General features: G+C 41.3%; 1 protein-coding gene across 25 annotated transcripts in view; it reads right to left on the reverse strand.

Moving 5' to 3' along the window:
- CACNA1C (calcium voltage-gated channel subunit alpha1 C) overlaps window positions 1-13,365 on the reverse strand; it is a 480,151-nt gene that overhangs the window by 66,750 nt on the left and 400,036 nt on the right. For all 25 annotated transcript variants that reach the window (XM_064654541.1, XM_064654535.1, XM_064654526.1 and 22 more), the window contains 3 exons: window positions 12,777-12,978; window positions 12,151-12,309; window positions 9,182-9,292 (listed from right to left, as the gene is read on the reverse strand). In XM_064654541.1, coding sequence (XP_064510611.1) covers window positions 9,182-9,292; window positions 12,151-12,309; window positions 12,777-12,978 — 472 coding nt within the window. The remainder of the gene's footprint in view (window positions 1-9,181; window positions 9,293-12,150; window positions 12,310-12,776; window positions 12,979-13,365) is intronic.

Genomic DNA, 13,365 nt, shown 5'->3' on the forward strand with positions numbered 1-13,365 from the left:
TGCATTGTGCAGTCATATAATTATTTTGGATCATTTATAATGACATTAAAACCCCCAAGTGCCAGACTGAAAATTCATCTGTCATAATGTTGCAGCAATATGCAAATTCTCTGGGTACATGTGCTGTGAAGGAAAAGGTCCTCTATCATTGAAGCTCTTATACAGCTCCTCTAACAGCCTTTTCTGTCTACTGAATTCTCCATTGATCCTCCAGAATCCCTGGCTGATCAGGGTTAGATATTTCACACATTCTCTATAGTAATTAGAGGATCTCTTTGTGTGCAGAGAATTGCTGGCCTTGTCCTCCAAGAAAGAGAAGATCCTACATTTAAACCACAAAGGTAACATGGGAAGCAGCAGATCAAACAGCCTTTCTGTCCCTCACCAGCTGTTTCTGCTTCCACATGAAATGACAAGATTTTTTTCATGAAGAAGGAAGTTTGTTCTGCATACTCATTTCATTCTTGGCCTCTTTCTGGGGGCACCGATAAAGAAACCAAACGAGATCCACTCTGCTCATGCCTTTCTGCCAGATACATTTTGCACAACAAAATGGGAGAGAGACTAGTATACTTCATACAGGATGCCAACCAGGCATGTCAGGATGTTGACAAGGAAGACTTTGATGCTTCCTGACCCAGATTCACGTAGATGTATGAGCTAGGATTTACAGTGGAAGTTTCATTTCTCATCATCCGCCTTGTTTCTTGTGTTACATTCACCTACCAAGTGTTTTTCACACTGTATGACTTGCTTAGGTGGAGTCACGCCTATGCCATCTCAGAATATAAGCATATGCACAATAGAAAAACTTTAGTCTGGCACTACTTTCTTCTCCTTTAAAGTGTTTGGAATGACCAGATTTCCCCTCCCACGCATGCTCAGGAGCTGGTGAGGAGCTCAGTGAAATCTAGAAGCCATCAAAGAGGATTCCCAGTGCTTTCACATGATAGAGAAGGCAGTTATCTGCTTGGTAACTCCTCATTTGTGGCAACCGTTGCTAAATCAACCCCATCCCTGGGCATTCTATTGCAAATTTTATTTTTCTGTATTAACTGAAAGATTTGTTGTTAGAGGCTCTACTTGATGGGCCAACACTCTGAAACACCAGGATTTGGTTCCTCTTCCTTTGAATATCACTGCCTTGCAACCTGTTGGCAGCACAGATTCCTGAGTAGTTTCTATTTAATGCCTGGAATAACAAAACCAGCTGCTTTGACCCTTGGCTAGTGGGGTGTCCTTCCATGTTCTGTGAGAAAGCCTCAAAGCTGAGCTGCTGTGAGACTGCTGCGGCACAGACTGTGTTACAAGAGGCTCAGTTGCTTTCTTAGCCTCTATTTTCCTTCCTTTTTCCAGGCACATGGGCAGATAGAAATTCTGTCAGGCAAGCAGCATCCAGGAGCAAGTCTACCTGATGACTGTGGCAACCCATCTATGCCAAACCCACTGGTGGGTCATCCTGGATGACCTGGTCATCCCTGTCCAAAATAATTATTCCAAGCATTTCTTCACACCAAAGTCACCTAAACATTCTGCTCTGACACACAGTAGTTCTAGTATATAATTTTTCAGAAAGGGTTTGAAAAGGGACTCATTCTTCCTCCCTGACCTGTGGACATGAAAGAGAATATGGTCAAGTCTCCACATGATATTTATGCTATGCAAAATGCATGAAACTCCTCACAGACAGGTAATCATAGTAAAGAGAAAGCAGAGGAGTGACTAATGAAGGGTTAAGATTTTTTTTCCCCCTTTTCTTAATTTATTTCCAAAACCCTTGAGGCTGATTCAGCAATTTCTTGAGCCTTAGACTGACTGCACACATGCAATGCAGTGTCTGGTTGGGCACTACAAAGATCTCAGGGATTTCTGGTCCTATGGCTGATGTTGGGCCTCCTGGAGCAGCAGAGATTAATTCCAGCTGGGATACTGGTTGTATAGAAGATCCAGAGAAACACAGAAGATATTCAGACTTCATCCAGAACAAAATTTGGGGTGAGAAAGGAAAGCCTTTCTGGGGTAACATGCTGATGCATTTTGCAAGGGAGCTGAGATTAACCCACAGAAGTAGAGAAACATTGTGCTTAACTTTTATTGCAAATTATTCTGATGAGACAGTACACAGGGAGGCTTTGTGGCTGAGGTACTAATGTGTTTGAACATGGAGACCTGGGATGTCTGCCAGGGAACTTCTATAAAATGTAGAAGCACAAGAAGATGTTCATTAGCTTAAAAGCTATGGGTTTTAATTCCGTTTTTAATTTTCTAAAAATCCTTTCTCATGTTTACTTTCAGCCCTGTTTCTGTTTTTCTTTTCCTTGCATCACTTTTTGCCCAATCATTTTGTCCTCCATTTTATTAATACTTTCCTCTTTCAAGGTCTTCCATTTGTTTTTTTTTTTCTTTCTGCCTTTAAGGATATTCTGTCCATTCCCACTTTCCATTATCTTTGTATGGCTTTTCCTCCTCCACAGGTTTGGTTTTTCTCTGTTTTCCTCCCATAGCTGTTCCTTCCTGTCTAGTTCTCTTACTTTCTTCAGTTCACACACTCTCTTACCTGACCCATTACTACTTCTCTCCATGCTCACTATTTCTTACCCAAGTCAAGCAGAGCTCGATCTTTTTCATTGTTGAATGATGTATATTATTGCCCATCCACAGGTGTTGAAATACATCTGTTTTCTCACTGCTTCTTTTGCCTTTTAAAAGACTTTTTCCACCCCAAGCCAGTGGGGTGGTTGGAGATGGTCCTTCCTATTGCAACTGTCATCAAATACTGCACATTTAGATGCAGCCCCTCCAAAACAAAAAAGGTAATACTAAAGCTGAGGAGAGGAAACAATTAGGTGACCACCAGACTAAAGAACCTGCCAAAACCAGCAAAGAAAATCTGCAAAGTAAGAGCCATTTGACAACCATCACATTTGTCCACACAGCATTGTGTGGCCAAACTCCATGAGAGGGAGGCAGCTGCCTGTACCATGGGCTCACAAACACATCTACACAACTTAAACTATTAATTTAAACCACCATACTTCAGCCCAGAGCATGTGATTTTTAACTAAATATGATTCCTATGTCTGTTGGATGCAGCCAAAGTGTTTTTTGGCACTGAGCAAAAGACCACTCAGTTGTAACCAGCTTTCCTGACATTTATTATCACTGCAGAATGTCTTTACTTTGCTTTCTCTGCATAAACTGGAGGAATAAAACACTGAGATGAGCGATGCCAGAGCAGCATCCTAAGCTATACTGGTGTTTCTAAAGGTACTAGAATGAAGAAATACAAAAAATATTAGATTTCCAAAATTAACCGACATTGTTTCTGTGGTGCAAGGAGATAGCATGGATTTAAATTTCAGTTTGTGAAAATCCTGAAGCCTCTATCCCAACCAAGTAATAACAGATTATGGTTTTGGTAAGAAAGAAGAATGCAAGTGGTATGAAGCAGTCAGTGTGCCTTGAGGAGAGACTGTTCAAAGATCTGTTTATAGGCATAAATGTACAAGAAATGTAGTGGTAAAAAGAGAACAAAAACAGATGAGTCATTTTGCAGGTTTGAGAAGAGATATCTGTACATCAAATGCATGATAAATGCTGACTGAGAGGAGCTTAAAGAGGAATAAAGAAGGGCAAATACAGCAGGGGAGAAAGAAACACTGAGGACACATAGATCCATCAGTAAGCGAAGACTAAGAAATAACCATGGGTGGCACTTATGGCTTCCACTACTCAGAGGGTCACAGCTCTTCCTTGGATCACATGGGATTATATGCCTTGGGCTGAATGCAAAACTTGTTTTAAACAGTGCACTAAGTCTGAACTCTGCTACACAAAAATGACATTTAAGAATGGCAAGAATTCACAGTAAAGTAGCAGTGATAAATGAGGGAGTGAGCTAACTATCTGAGGCAGGACAGATGGCGTTGTTACAGGCTGCTTTACAAGTAACATCCATAAACACCCAGGGAAGAAAGGTGCTGACAGTGTCTGCTAAATGGAATAGACTTGTGATCTGTAGTCTTTCTGATAGTCATAATTCCATGGAGGAAATCCCCAAGATTCCCTTTCCACACACAGACACAGATTTGACAAAATATATGAACATGTGGTTTACTTTATGCATGGCAGTAGTTCCACAGACGTGTCTTCCCTGGTTTGAGACGACAGTAGAAAATTTATAGCTCTCGGATTAGTGGTCCTGCCCTAGCTAATAAGGGGACAGATGAAATGTTTCCTGAAAGAAAAAGTATATGTGGTTCATCAGTAAAACAGCCCATTCCAGGGAGCTGGAAAGATCTGAAATTCCTAGAGGAATATCCATCCTCACATTAGCATGTACATTGACAGATGGTGCAGTCTTCATATGAATAGGAATTTTAAGTTGCTGTCTTTGACTTGAAAAGATAAACCCCAGGCAGGTTTTGTAGAGCAGCTGGCCCTTCATGGACTGGTGCTAGTGGGGATTTCTTCTTTAAGAAGCTAGGACAGTGGTAGCTGTGAGCACCCCAGGCAGCACAGCACCTCATTCCCTTTAGTAGTTTTCTCGGGAAAAAGCACGAAGCAGCAGCAGCAGATTTCTCCATGCAGGAACTGGAAAATAGCTCACCAGACTGGCTGGAGAATATATAAAATTAGAAAAACAAAGCAGCAAAAGGCCTTGGCTCAACAGTGTTACTTTTAGCTTGTCTGTCTCTTTGAAGTAACTAGTCTTGAATCACTTTATGAGCGTGAGCCAAGACAAACACCGAGGTCCATTTGGGAGTTTTGCTTCAGAGCAGCATATTAATACTCTGTAAGGAGATGCAGGGCATGTAGTGGATGTTTTCTTTATCAACAGCCCTAATCATCCCAAATCTCTCTTGCTCACCCTCCTGACAACACTGCATCAGACATGGATGAGCTGTTTTACACAGCACTTAATCCCGCAAAAAAAATGGGGCAACTGATCCTCACCACCAGAAAAAGTGTCACACAGAAACACAGGGGCTTTCAAGAAGCTGTCCTGGCATGCACTATCTATACCACAGCAGCAGCTGCTCCAGCACCCCTCTTCTCTATAGCCTCCCTGGAGACTAAGCAAACCAAAACACTGCTCACAGAGCACGGCCATTGAAAAGGACAACTATAAAAGGGACTTGCTGACTAGAGCAACCGTTCTCAGCAGAAACAGTATGTTTAGTTAGGAAAGCCCTTGTCTTTCTACCCCTTCACATATTTTCTGTAAGTGTTAGGAGACAAGCCCTGACTTGGACTTGGCTCCTTATTCCTACAGCTGGTCTTTCAATAAGTAAAGCCTTGCTCTTACCACAAGAACTAGTTGCAGGCCTGGATTATCCACGCAGGCATGTGTGTGATCCTGCTTATTATCTGTGCAACTGATTGTGTTTGGTTTTTTTTTCACCTTTACTATCAAGAGTAGCAAATAAGGACATCTCTCCTCACAGAAACAAGTGAAGAAATAAAAAATACAGCCAAAAAATCCATTCAGTCAGAGACAGCATGCCATCTTTTCCATTGCTATGCATGTAACACTGGAGTGCATTGTATTTAGTGGAACTTGGCAGTGGTAGGTTAACAGTTGGACTTGATGATCTTGAAGGTCATTTCCAACCCAAATAAATCCATGAGTCTACAATAGTGAAGGCCACACCATGGACTGCAGCAGGAACTCTGCATATTAGGCTTGCCCCAGAGCTGTTCTGCATGGGCACATCCCTGTGGTGACTGTGGTTAAGAAGGTAGCGTGATAGCAGAGCTGAGTACCTCAGGGATCTGTCCTAGTTCCCTTTCCAGTTCCCCCTGGTAAAGGTATGAATAAACAGCAGCTTGTTCCACCTTGTGCCGATGGAGAAAACCTTATCCTCTGTTGACGCTGCAGAGCATTTGTTCCAAGGTGCCTTTAGGAAGTGACTGTGCAATGGAGAGCTCTGTGGCGGCTGCTTCAGAGCCACAAATCAGATCCTGCTTTGCTTGCTGGGGTTGAAGGTTAGCTGCAGTACCCACTGCGGGGATAAGCACCAAAAAAAATGCAGAAAACAGACTGAATGTTGCCAGCTTCAATTCTCTGCTCAGTTCTGTTCTGCCACATTCTCCTGGGGCTTGTCACTAGAACACAACACCTTCAGCTAACCAAGTTTCTTGTTTTCTTGCTGTCAGTCATAAATCTCACAGCTCTTTTATTTTAGGGTACTCTTCAGATAGAAGAGAGTGATGTTTGGGCACATATTCAAAATGAGACAAAGCAGCTTAAACAAAGGCTGGTTTGTGTTTTATTGCTCAGGAAATGACAGACGAATCTGTCTTCAGCAGAGATCTGATGAGCATTTAATCTTGCTATTTCTCATCTGGGACACACTAATATCACTCAGCATCTCACTTCTTTGTTGAGGGGACTTGGTTGGTTAGAGGGGAGAGGGTGATGGCTGTGCTTTACATATGTTCACCCAGGTGACAATGAAAATCCTTTTGGACTTTTCCAGCTGCTGTTCCTAGACACAGCTTCCATCTGCAAACATAGTTTGTTTTTTGTATCTTGAGTGATAGAACACAAGGTCTGGCCAAGCAGAAGATTGAGGTAGCTACTTTCTACATGCTGGAAGACTCCTACTTCAGAACACATTCTAGGCAACTCCAGCTTCAATCCCGGTGTGCAACCTGAAGAAAAGCAGATTGTGTGCACCAATGTTGGTGCACATCAGTCCAAGTGGTCATCTGGGAGAGGGGGTTGCCTTCTTTGGAGAGCAGGTTGAGCCAATATGGAGCAGGGAATGAAGGCTGCAGGCCAAATCCTTGTACTGAACAGACAATGGCAAGTTGAACAAGGAATTTGGAGTTTCCAAAACTGAGTCACTGAATTAGTACTCAACATAATCCAGTGTGAATATACTGCTGGAGGCAAGCCTTTTGGCTGCACTAGTTGCTTTCACAAGTTCATTCCTATTTTTCTTTCCTGGAAATCCTTTGGTTCCATTTTTTAAATTTTGCTGATTTTCCTTAAAGTATTTAATTAAAATAGTGGTATAAGAGCTAGCACTACCTTTGGCATACAGGCCAGACCAGGACTTGAAACATTTGTTTCTTTCCACTGGCTGGTCACTCCCTTCAGGATGGGAGGGACTCAACCGAAGGTTGGTTTCTGGGTCATAGCTGAGAAGACTTCATGAAGCCTCTGCTATTCTGGCCACAAGGAAAGCTTCTTCTATATTCTCACTTTTACTGTATTGCAGTAGGCTGAGGATTTAGTTTGGAAAGTACAGAATAATGGAAAATTGGGCTGAGAGGGACCTTGTCAGATGTTCTATTTCATTTGCATCTCTCAAGGCAGATCATACATTCCTAAACTGCTTTGAATGAAAGGTTCCTCCTAACTTCATTTTAAAACCTCAAATTATGGAGATTCCACAATCTCTTTAGGAAATCTCTTACACAGTTTTGCCATCCAGAGGATACTTGTTTACCCTCAGTTGATTTTTTTAATACTTTGCTGTGCAGCAAAACTTGAAAAGGAGATTGAGCACAGGAAGGTGAGACACAAGTTGAAAGACCTCCAAAATCATTAATGACAACTCCTTAGTGTTAGAGGCAATCATGTCAGGTAAAGCCTTCCTTATATATGTACAAAGCTCAATGTTTGACCCGCTTAAACTTATCCCCTAAACGTTTAAACCCAAGTTCTCCTGAGAATCTCATCTTTCTGAAAGTTAAGAATCTCCTCTAAAGTAGAACCATGAAATCAGAAGAACATTACAGAGCCTGTGAGATACACTTCTGGGTATACGGTGTGCAGATAAAATTTTCATAAAGTGCCAGAGAATTCCTTGCTAATAGCCATGGTGAAACCTCAAGAGTGAAAGGTAGAACTCTCCTGAAAATTACAATCTCTGCTGAAACAGATAATGATCCTTCTGAAATTTCCCAAGACACTGTTTGAGATCTCACAAAGCAAAATCAGTCTTCAATAGGACTGCACAAGGTGCTCCTAACTTTCAACAGAACTACATCTGAGACAGGATAGTGGTATTGGGCTCAGGTAAAAAAAATAAAATTTTGACTATCCCAAGAAGAAGTCTTAGAAAGTGTGAAAGACAAAGAGGTTGGGTGGAAGTAAAGCCAACATGGAGCTAAAAAGAAAAAATAAGACCAAATTCAGTAGTAATGGAGAGTAAAGTTTCTGAGCTGAGGATGAGGAAAATGTTAGATTAGATCTAACATCTAACTAGGAGGAGGAGCTAACTTCAGCGATCCCCTAAATGTTTAACACGAAGGACAAGCACAACTGCCAGACATAAATGTTCTCATCTTTACCAATGTCATAAATGATGTTTCAGGCACCATTTACTACCCACACAATGTATCAAGGTATCCCTCAAGACACCGCTCCATGTGTCAAAGAATCATTGAATATATGAAATGGCTCAAGGGAGCTGTACTTAGGTATCTGGATTCGCCTCTTTGTGACACACCACTGAGTTTAAACCCCCAAAAAGAAAGTGTTGTGTAATTATGTGAGGTCAGCATCTTTGTCCTTGTCCTGCAGCAGCTGTGAGAACTTAGTTGGAAGAGCCTGTAGGTTATAATCATACCCCATGGTGCAGCTATACTAGCATAATATCACGGCACAATGCACAGGACAATACTGTCAGACAGGACCTGCTGGGGTACTGAATATTATCAATGAAGTCTTGAATTCAAAACTAAAGCAATCCAAACCATCACTGAGATGTAGCCCTCCCAGAAGAAACATTTTTTTCCAAAGCTCAAAACTCAAAATGAGTCATGCTTGATTAACTTCACTTGGGTCAGAAGACTAATCATGAGATGCTATTTATAAATTATTTAAGGAAAGTCAGAGAGAGCATTAGAATAACATTCAGAATGGAAAACATATTTTAGCCTTAACACAGCATCACTACTATAACTTCATGAAAACAGAGAACTAGGAACCTTCTCTATCAGCAGGTGTTGTCTTTTTAAATTTTTTTTTTTTTTACGTGTGTCTACTCTCCAGTAGAAAAATTATTAAATATAAGTGAGACTCCAATCCAGAGAGCAACTGTCCAGCTCAGTTATCGGTGGGGTAATAGATCAGAAAGTTTCACCTCCTCCTTCTCCTCAGAGCTGCCCCGCACACATGCACACACACACAGAGGCCAGGAAAACCTACGCCCATGGCACCTACCTTGGGTTTGAAGGCGATTAATTTCAGGACCATCTCAACAGTGAAGAGGCCAGTGAAGAGCATGTTGAGGATGTTCATGGCTTCCTTGAACATGCAGCTCTGACCGTAGTGCTGAAAAATAGCATCCCAGCAGCAGGGTGAGGATCAGACAGACCAGCTGGGTAGGAACACACAGGACCCCTCCTGATCTCCCTTCATGCCAAAGTTCTCTAAAGAAGACCCTAGCACATCAAATACTTTCAACTAAGAATCCCCATCTCCTTCATATATTAGCATTTCCATGCCTTTAGCCATTTTTGCCACCTGGCTCTGGATCTCCTCTTTTTAAAAAAAATCTTTTTGAGTGGTGGCTACCAAAATCACACTTATCATTCCCATTGAGGGTTCATTATAAATTTGCATACTGGTACAAGACAATCTCGAATTGTGTTGTTATCTCAACCTTCCCTAACATTTAGATCACTTTTTTGTTTGAGATTGCACAGCAAACAGGGGTTTCACTGAGTTGTTCATAATGATACCAAGTCATTCCCCAAGTAATTATACTTAATTCAGGATTCTGCAAAGTACATCAGCAGCTCAAATCATATCTTTCCAATATGCATTATCTTGCATTTGTCAACTCTGAATTAAATTTGCAATCATGCTGCCCATTCACTTAACTTTATTATGATCTTATGAAGTTACTCTCTATCTTCTATTGATTAATTCAAGTAGTGTCTTCTGCAAATGTTGCCACATCATTCTTCATATCCCTATTTCCAGATCATTATACTTGAGACTGGTTGCACTGCCTTATTCTAAGGTCATCTTCTAGTTCATGTTACAAGACCCCATTTGTAGTTGCTTAACTTTAATAAACTTTAACCAGCTGGGATGGATTTTCATATTCTGTATTGGCTCAAGGTAATTTAGTCAAAGGAGTTTCAGTTAAAACAATTCAACTGCAGTTGAAAGCAAGGCCAGGGGAAAATATAATACTGAGGCATTTTCAGAATTTCTTGTATAATTTTTCTTGAAAGACTCTAGTACTTGCAGAACTCTGTTTAGAAACTTGGAATTTTAAGGGCATGTCTCTTGTTTGCTGTCTGTTATGATGTTTGACTCAAATTTGGCCACAGTATAAACCTTTGACAAACTGTACTTCTCTCAAGATGGATATAGAATTCCTAGAATCTTCAGGGATGGCATCCTGCTTGTGGGCTCACAAACATTTCTCAGCTTCTGGCTCTACCTGCCCTAGGTCTGCACCATTGTCACAGAAACTGAGCATGTTTCACAACTTCAGAGTGAACAGGGCAGGAGAGACTTCAGCTGAGAGCAGAGCACTTTCTTGTGCTCTTGTTGCCTCACTCCTTTTTTTGGACCTTAGGCAATTGAACAGAGAAGAACTTTTCAATGGGGGTGGAAAAGAGCCAGACCAGATGAAGAAAAAGTGGGGGAATCTGGTGAGATTGGGCAGGAGACAGCGAGAGGAAAGCGAAAAGTGAAAATTGCCTGTGAATGTAGATTTAGAGTGCTAGTGAGAGGTAGGAAACAGGCTGGTTTTGAGGGGAGACTGGGAGTGAGCAGACTGGGATTGATCCAGTGAAAAATGCAGTCAAAAGGAAAGTTGGTGTAGGAATGCATGGGGGTTGAACTCACAGGAAAGGACAATTAGTGAAGCAAAAAAAAAAGTGCAGCAGAGAATGAAATGGAAGGGGGAGAGAGAGCGGAAAGATGATTCATGGCAGGGGTAACTCAACTGTGAGCCTGTGAAGGAAGAGGAAGAGAAGGAGTGGTCATCTGGACTGTTTGGGCCAAAGACCAAGGAAGAGAGTTCACAGCCTGACTGGGACAGGAGGAAGGAAGGGTTTTAGGGAGGAGAGTGACACACAGACCAGCTCTTAAGCAGAAGGAGTGTAGAAGAGACCAGGTCTCGAGTGGCCAAGCAAACTTAGAGTGTAGAGAGAGGCTTAGAAGGTGTAGTCTGAGACTAACTGAAAATGAAAGGGATGTGAGGGAGGCCTTGTGCAGACACAGACTGGAAGGAACAAGTCAGCAAAGTACAGACTTGGGAAATGCACAAAACAGTTTGTGTGTATGAGGGTCCATTTCCTGACTGAAAGAAATGTAAGACTTCTTTTTTATAAGCTGGCTACTTGGTAAAGGGTTTGACTCCTTCCTCTACTGCTCTACCACCTACATATGCCACTATTTGCTGTTCTTGCAGATCCATCTGCAAATGTTTCTTTGGTGGATTCACATTCAATGTTTGGAAAACCTTCTCACAGTAAGGAAAATGAATACAAGCATAGCAGGTAGTAAGGCAGTCTAGCATCAGTAGTGAAGTAAGTTAGGCAAGCTTCTATCAAGAAAGGCTTCAGGTGGAGCTGATTCTGCCTTTAATTGGAGGGATAGACAATGTGGCCTCTTGAGGTTCTTTCTAGACAGTTTCTATGGTCCTTAACTGAGAATAAAGGAAATACTAAGCCCTTCCTACTCTCTCTCTCCAGTTTCCTTGATTATCTTGTTTGCCAAAATATTTGCTCTCTACTTTTTAACATAGAAAAGATCCAAATTTAAAATTCAGATCTCAAGTGAGTGGCAGTTCTGGGCTCGTTGCTGCATTTCATAGAGGACAAGCCAGAACTGAGAAGTCACTTATTATTACAGTGGCCACTGAAATGCTCTGTGATGTACCTGTTGGTGGTTTGTTTTTTTTTCATTTGTTTGTTTTTAAAGAGGTAAAACAGAGTTGTTGAAAGTGTCAGATATTAGCAGCAGGGAGGATGAGAGGTAGATCCCTCATTTTAATGAAACATCATCAGAAGTGAACAGGGTACAATGGTTTTTTTGTCATGTCCTTGTCCCTCTCCCTCAACACATGGTGTGAAGGTGAAAGTAAATCTCAGCCTCGGCCATTTTTATATTTTCCCCAACAAAGTCTACTAATTGATCACCTTAAGGTTTTCTGCTTGCTTACTTACTTGCATGGCCAGGCAGATGGTGTTCAGCAGGATCAGAACGAACATCAGGTATTCAAAATAGGTGGAGTTGACCACATACCAAACTTTGTACTGGTACTGGTTTTTAGGGATGTATCTCCGCAGGGGCCGGGCTTTCAGGGCATATTCTACACACTGGCGCTGTGAAAGAGGCAGGGTAAATTTGAAACTGCAAGCCAAAATATGAGGGCGGCCAGCTACCTCCAAATATAATAAAAATACAATAAGTTTCGAGTTTTTTACTGAAATGAAAATGCTCGGTACAAGAATTTCTTTTAAGTCATAATTGAATGTGCATGTTCTACCTGTCAAAGAGTTCCATATGCAATTACTTTGGTCATCTACTTTGGCCAGACAATGGTGTCATTCTCATCTAATCTCAATGAAATAAATGGTACAACAAATATTTTAAAGTAGTTGCTGTCCCTTGAGCAAATCTTACAGAGAGATTTTTTTCTACCTGACTCCTGAAAGACGTCAGCAAAGCCAACTTATTGTTTTATTTTGTTGGCGAGCTTCACATGTTCCTGTCTGTATGTATTTATCTATTAAACACTTATTCTCAATGCATATTCTAACTTCAGTGACAGCAAGGTGTTGTAAATTACCTGGTTTTTGTCCAGCTCACAGTTCTTGTACTCTTGTTCTCCTTGTTCCTGAAATGTGACGATGACGAAACCAACGAAGATGTTCATCATGAAGAAAGCAATGATGATGATGTAGATAATAAAGAAGATGGAGATCTCAACCCTGTGATTATAGATGGGTCCCACATCTTCCATGTGGGAATCAATGGACCTATACAGCAACCTGAAAGCAAACAGAGCCAAATGCAGAGAAAATCTGCAACTGCCTTGAGGCCTTATAGGTGATGTCATAAAGTTTAACTTCATGATTTTCTTCTGCCTGTATCAATCCACTCACAGATGTGCAGACTTGCACTGATCTGTGTGCAAACACTTGCAAAAGAGAAGACATGGCTCTTATTAACTTTACACGTTTGAACTTCTTCAGAGGTGAAATGTTTTCATAGCTGAACAATAACAATTTAGAACAAAATCATGCCTTTCAGCTAACAAAAGACAAGAGAGTCTGTGTTGAAGGGAACTAAACTTCTTGAGAAAAGAAGATTTCAGGAGTTATTATTTGTTAACACTGCTCTTGTCATCACCTGGTGACACAGGTCAGGGTCAGCCC

This window comes from Pseudopipra pipra, chromosome 5, assembly GCF_036250125.1.
Source record: "Pseudopipra pipra isolate bDixPip1 chromosome 5, bDixPip1.hap1, whole genome shotgun sequence".
NCBI lineage: Eukaryota > Metazoa > Chordata > Aves > Passeriformes > Pipridae > Pseudopipra > Pseudopipra pipra.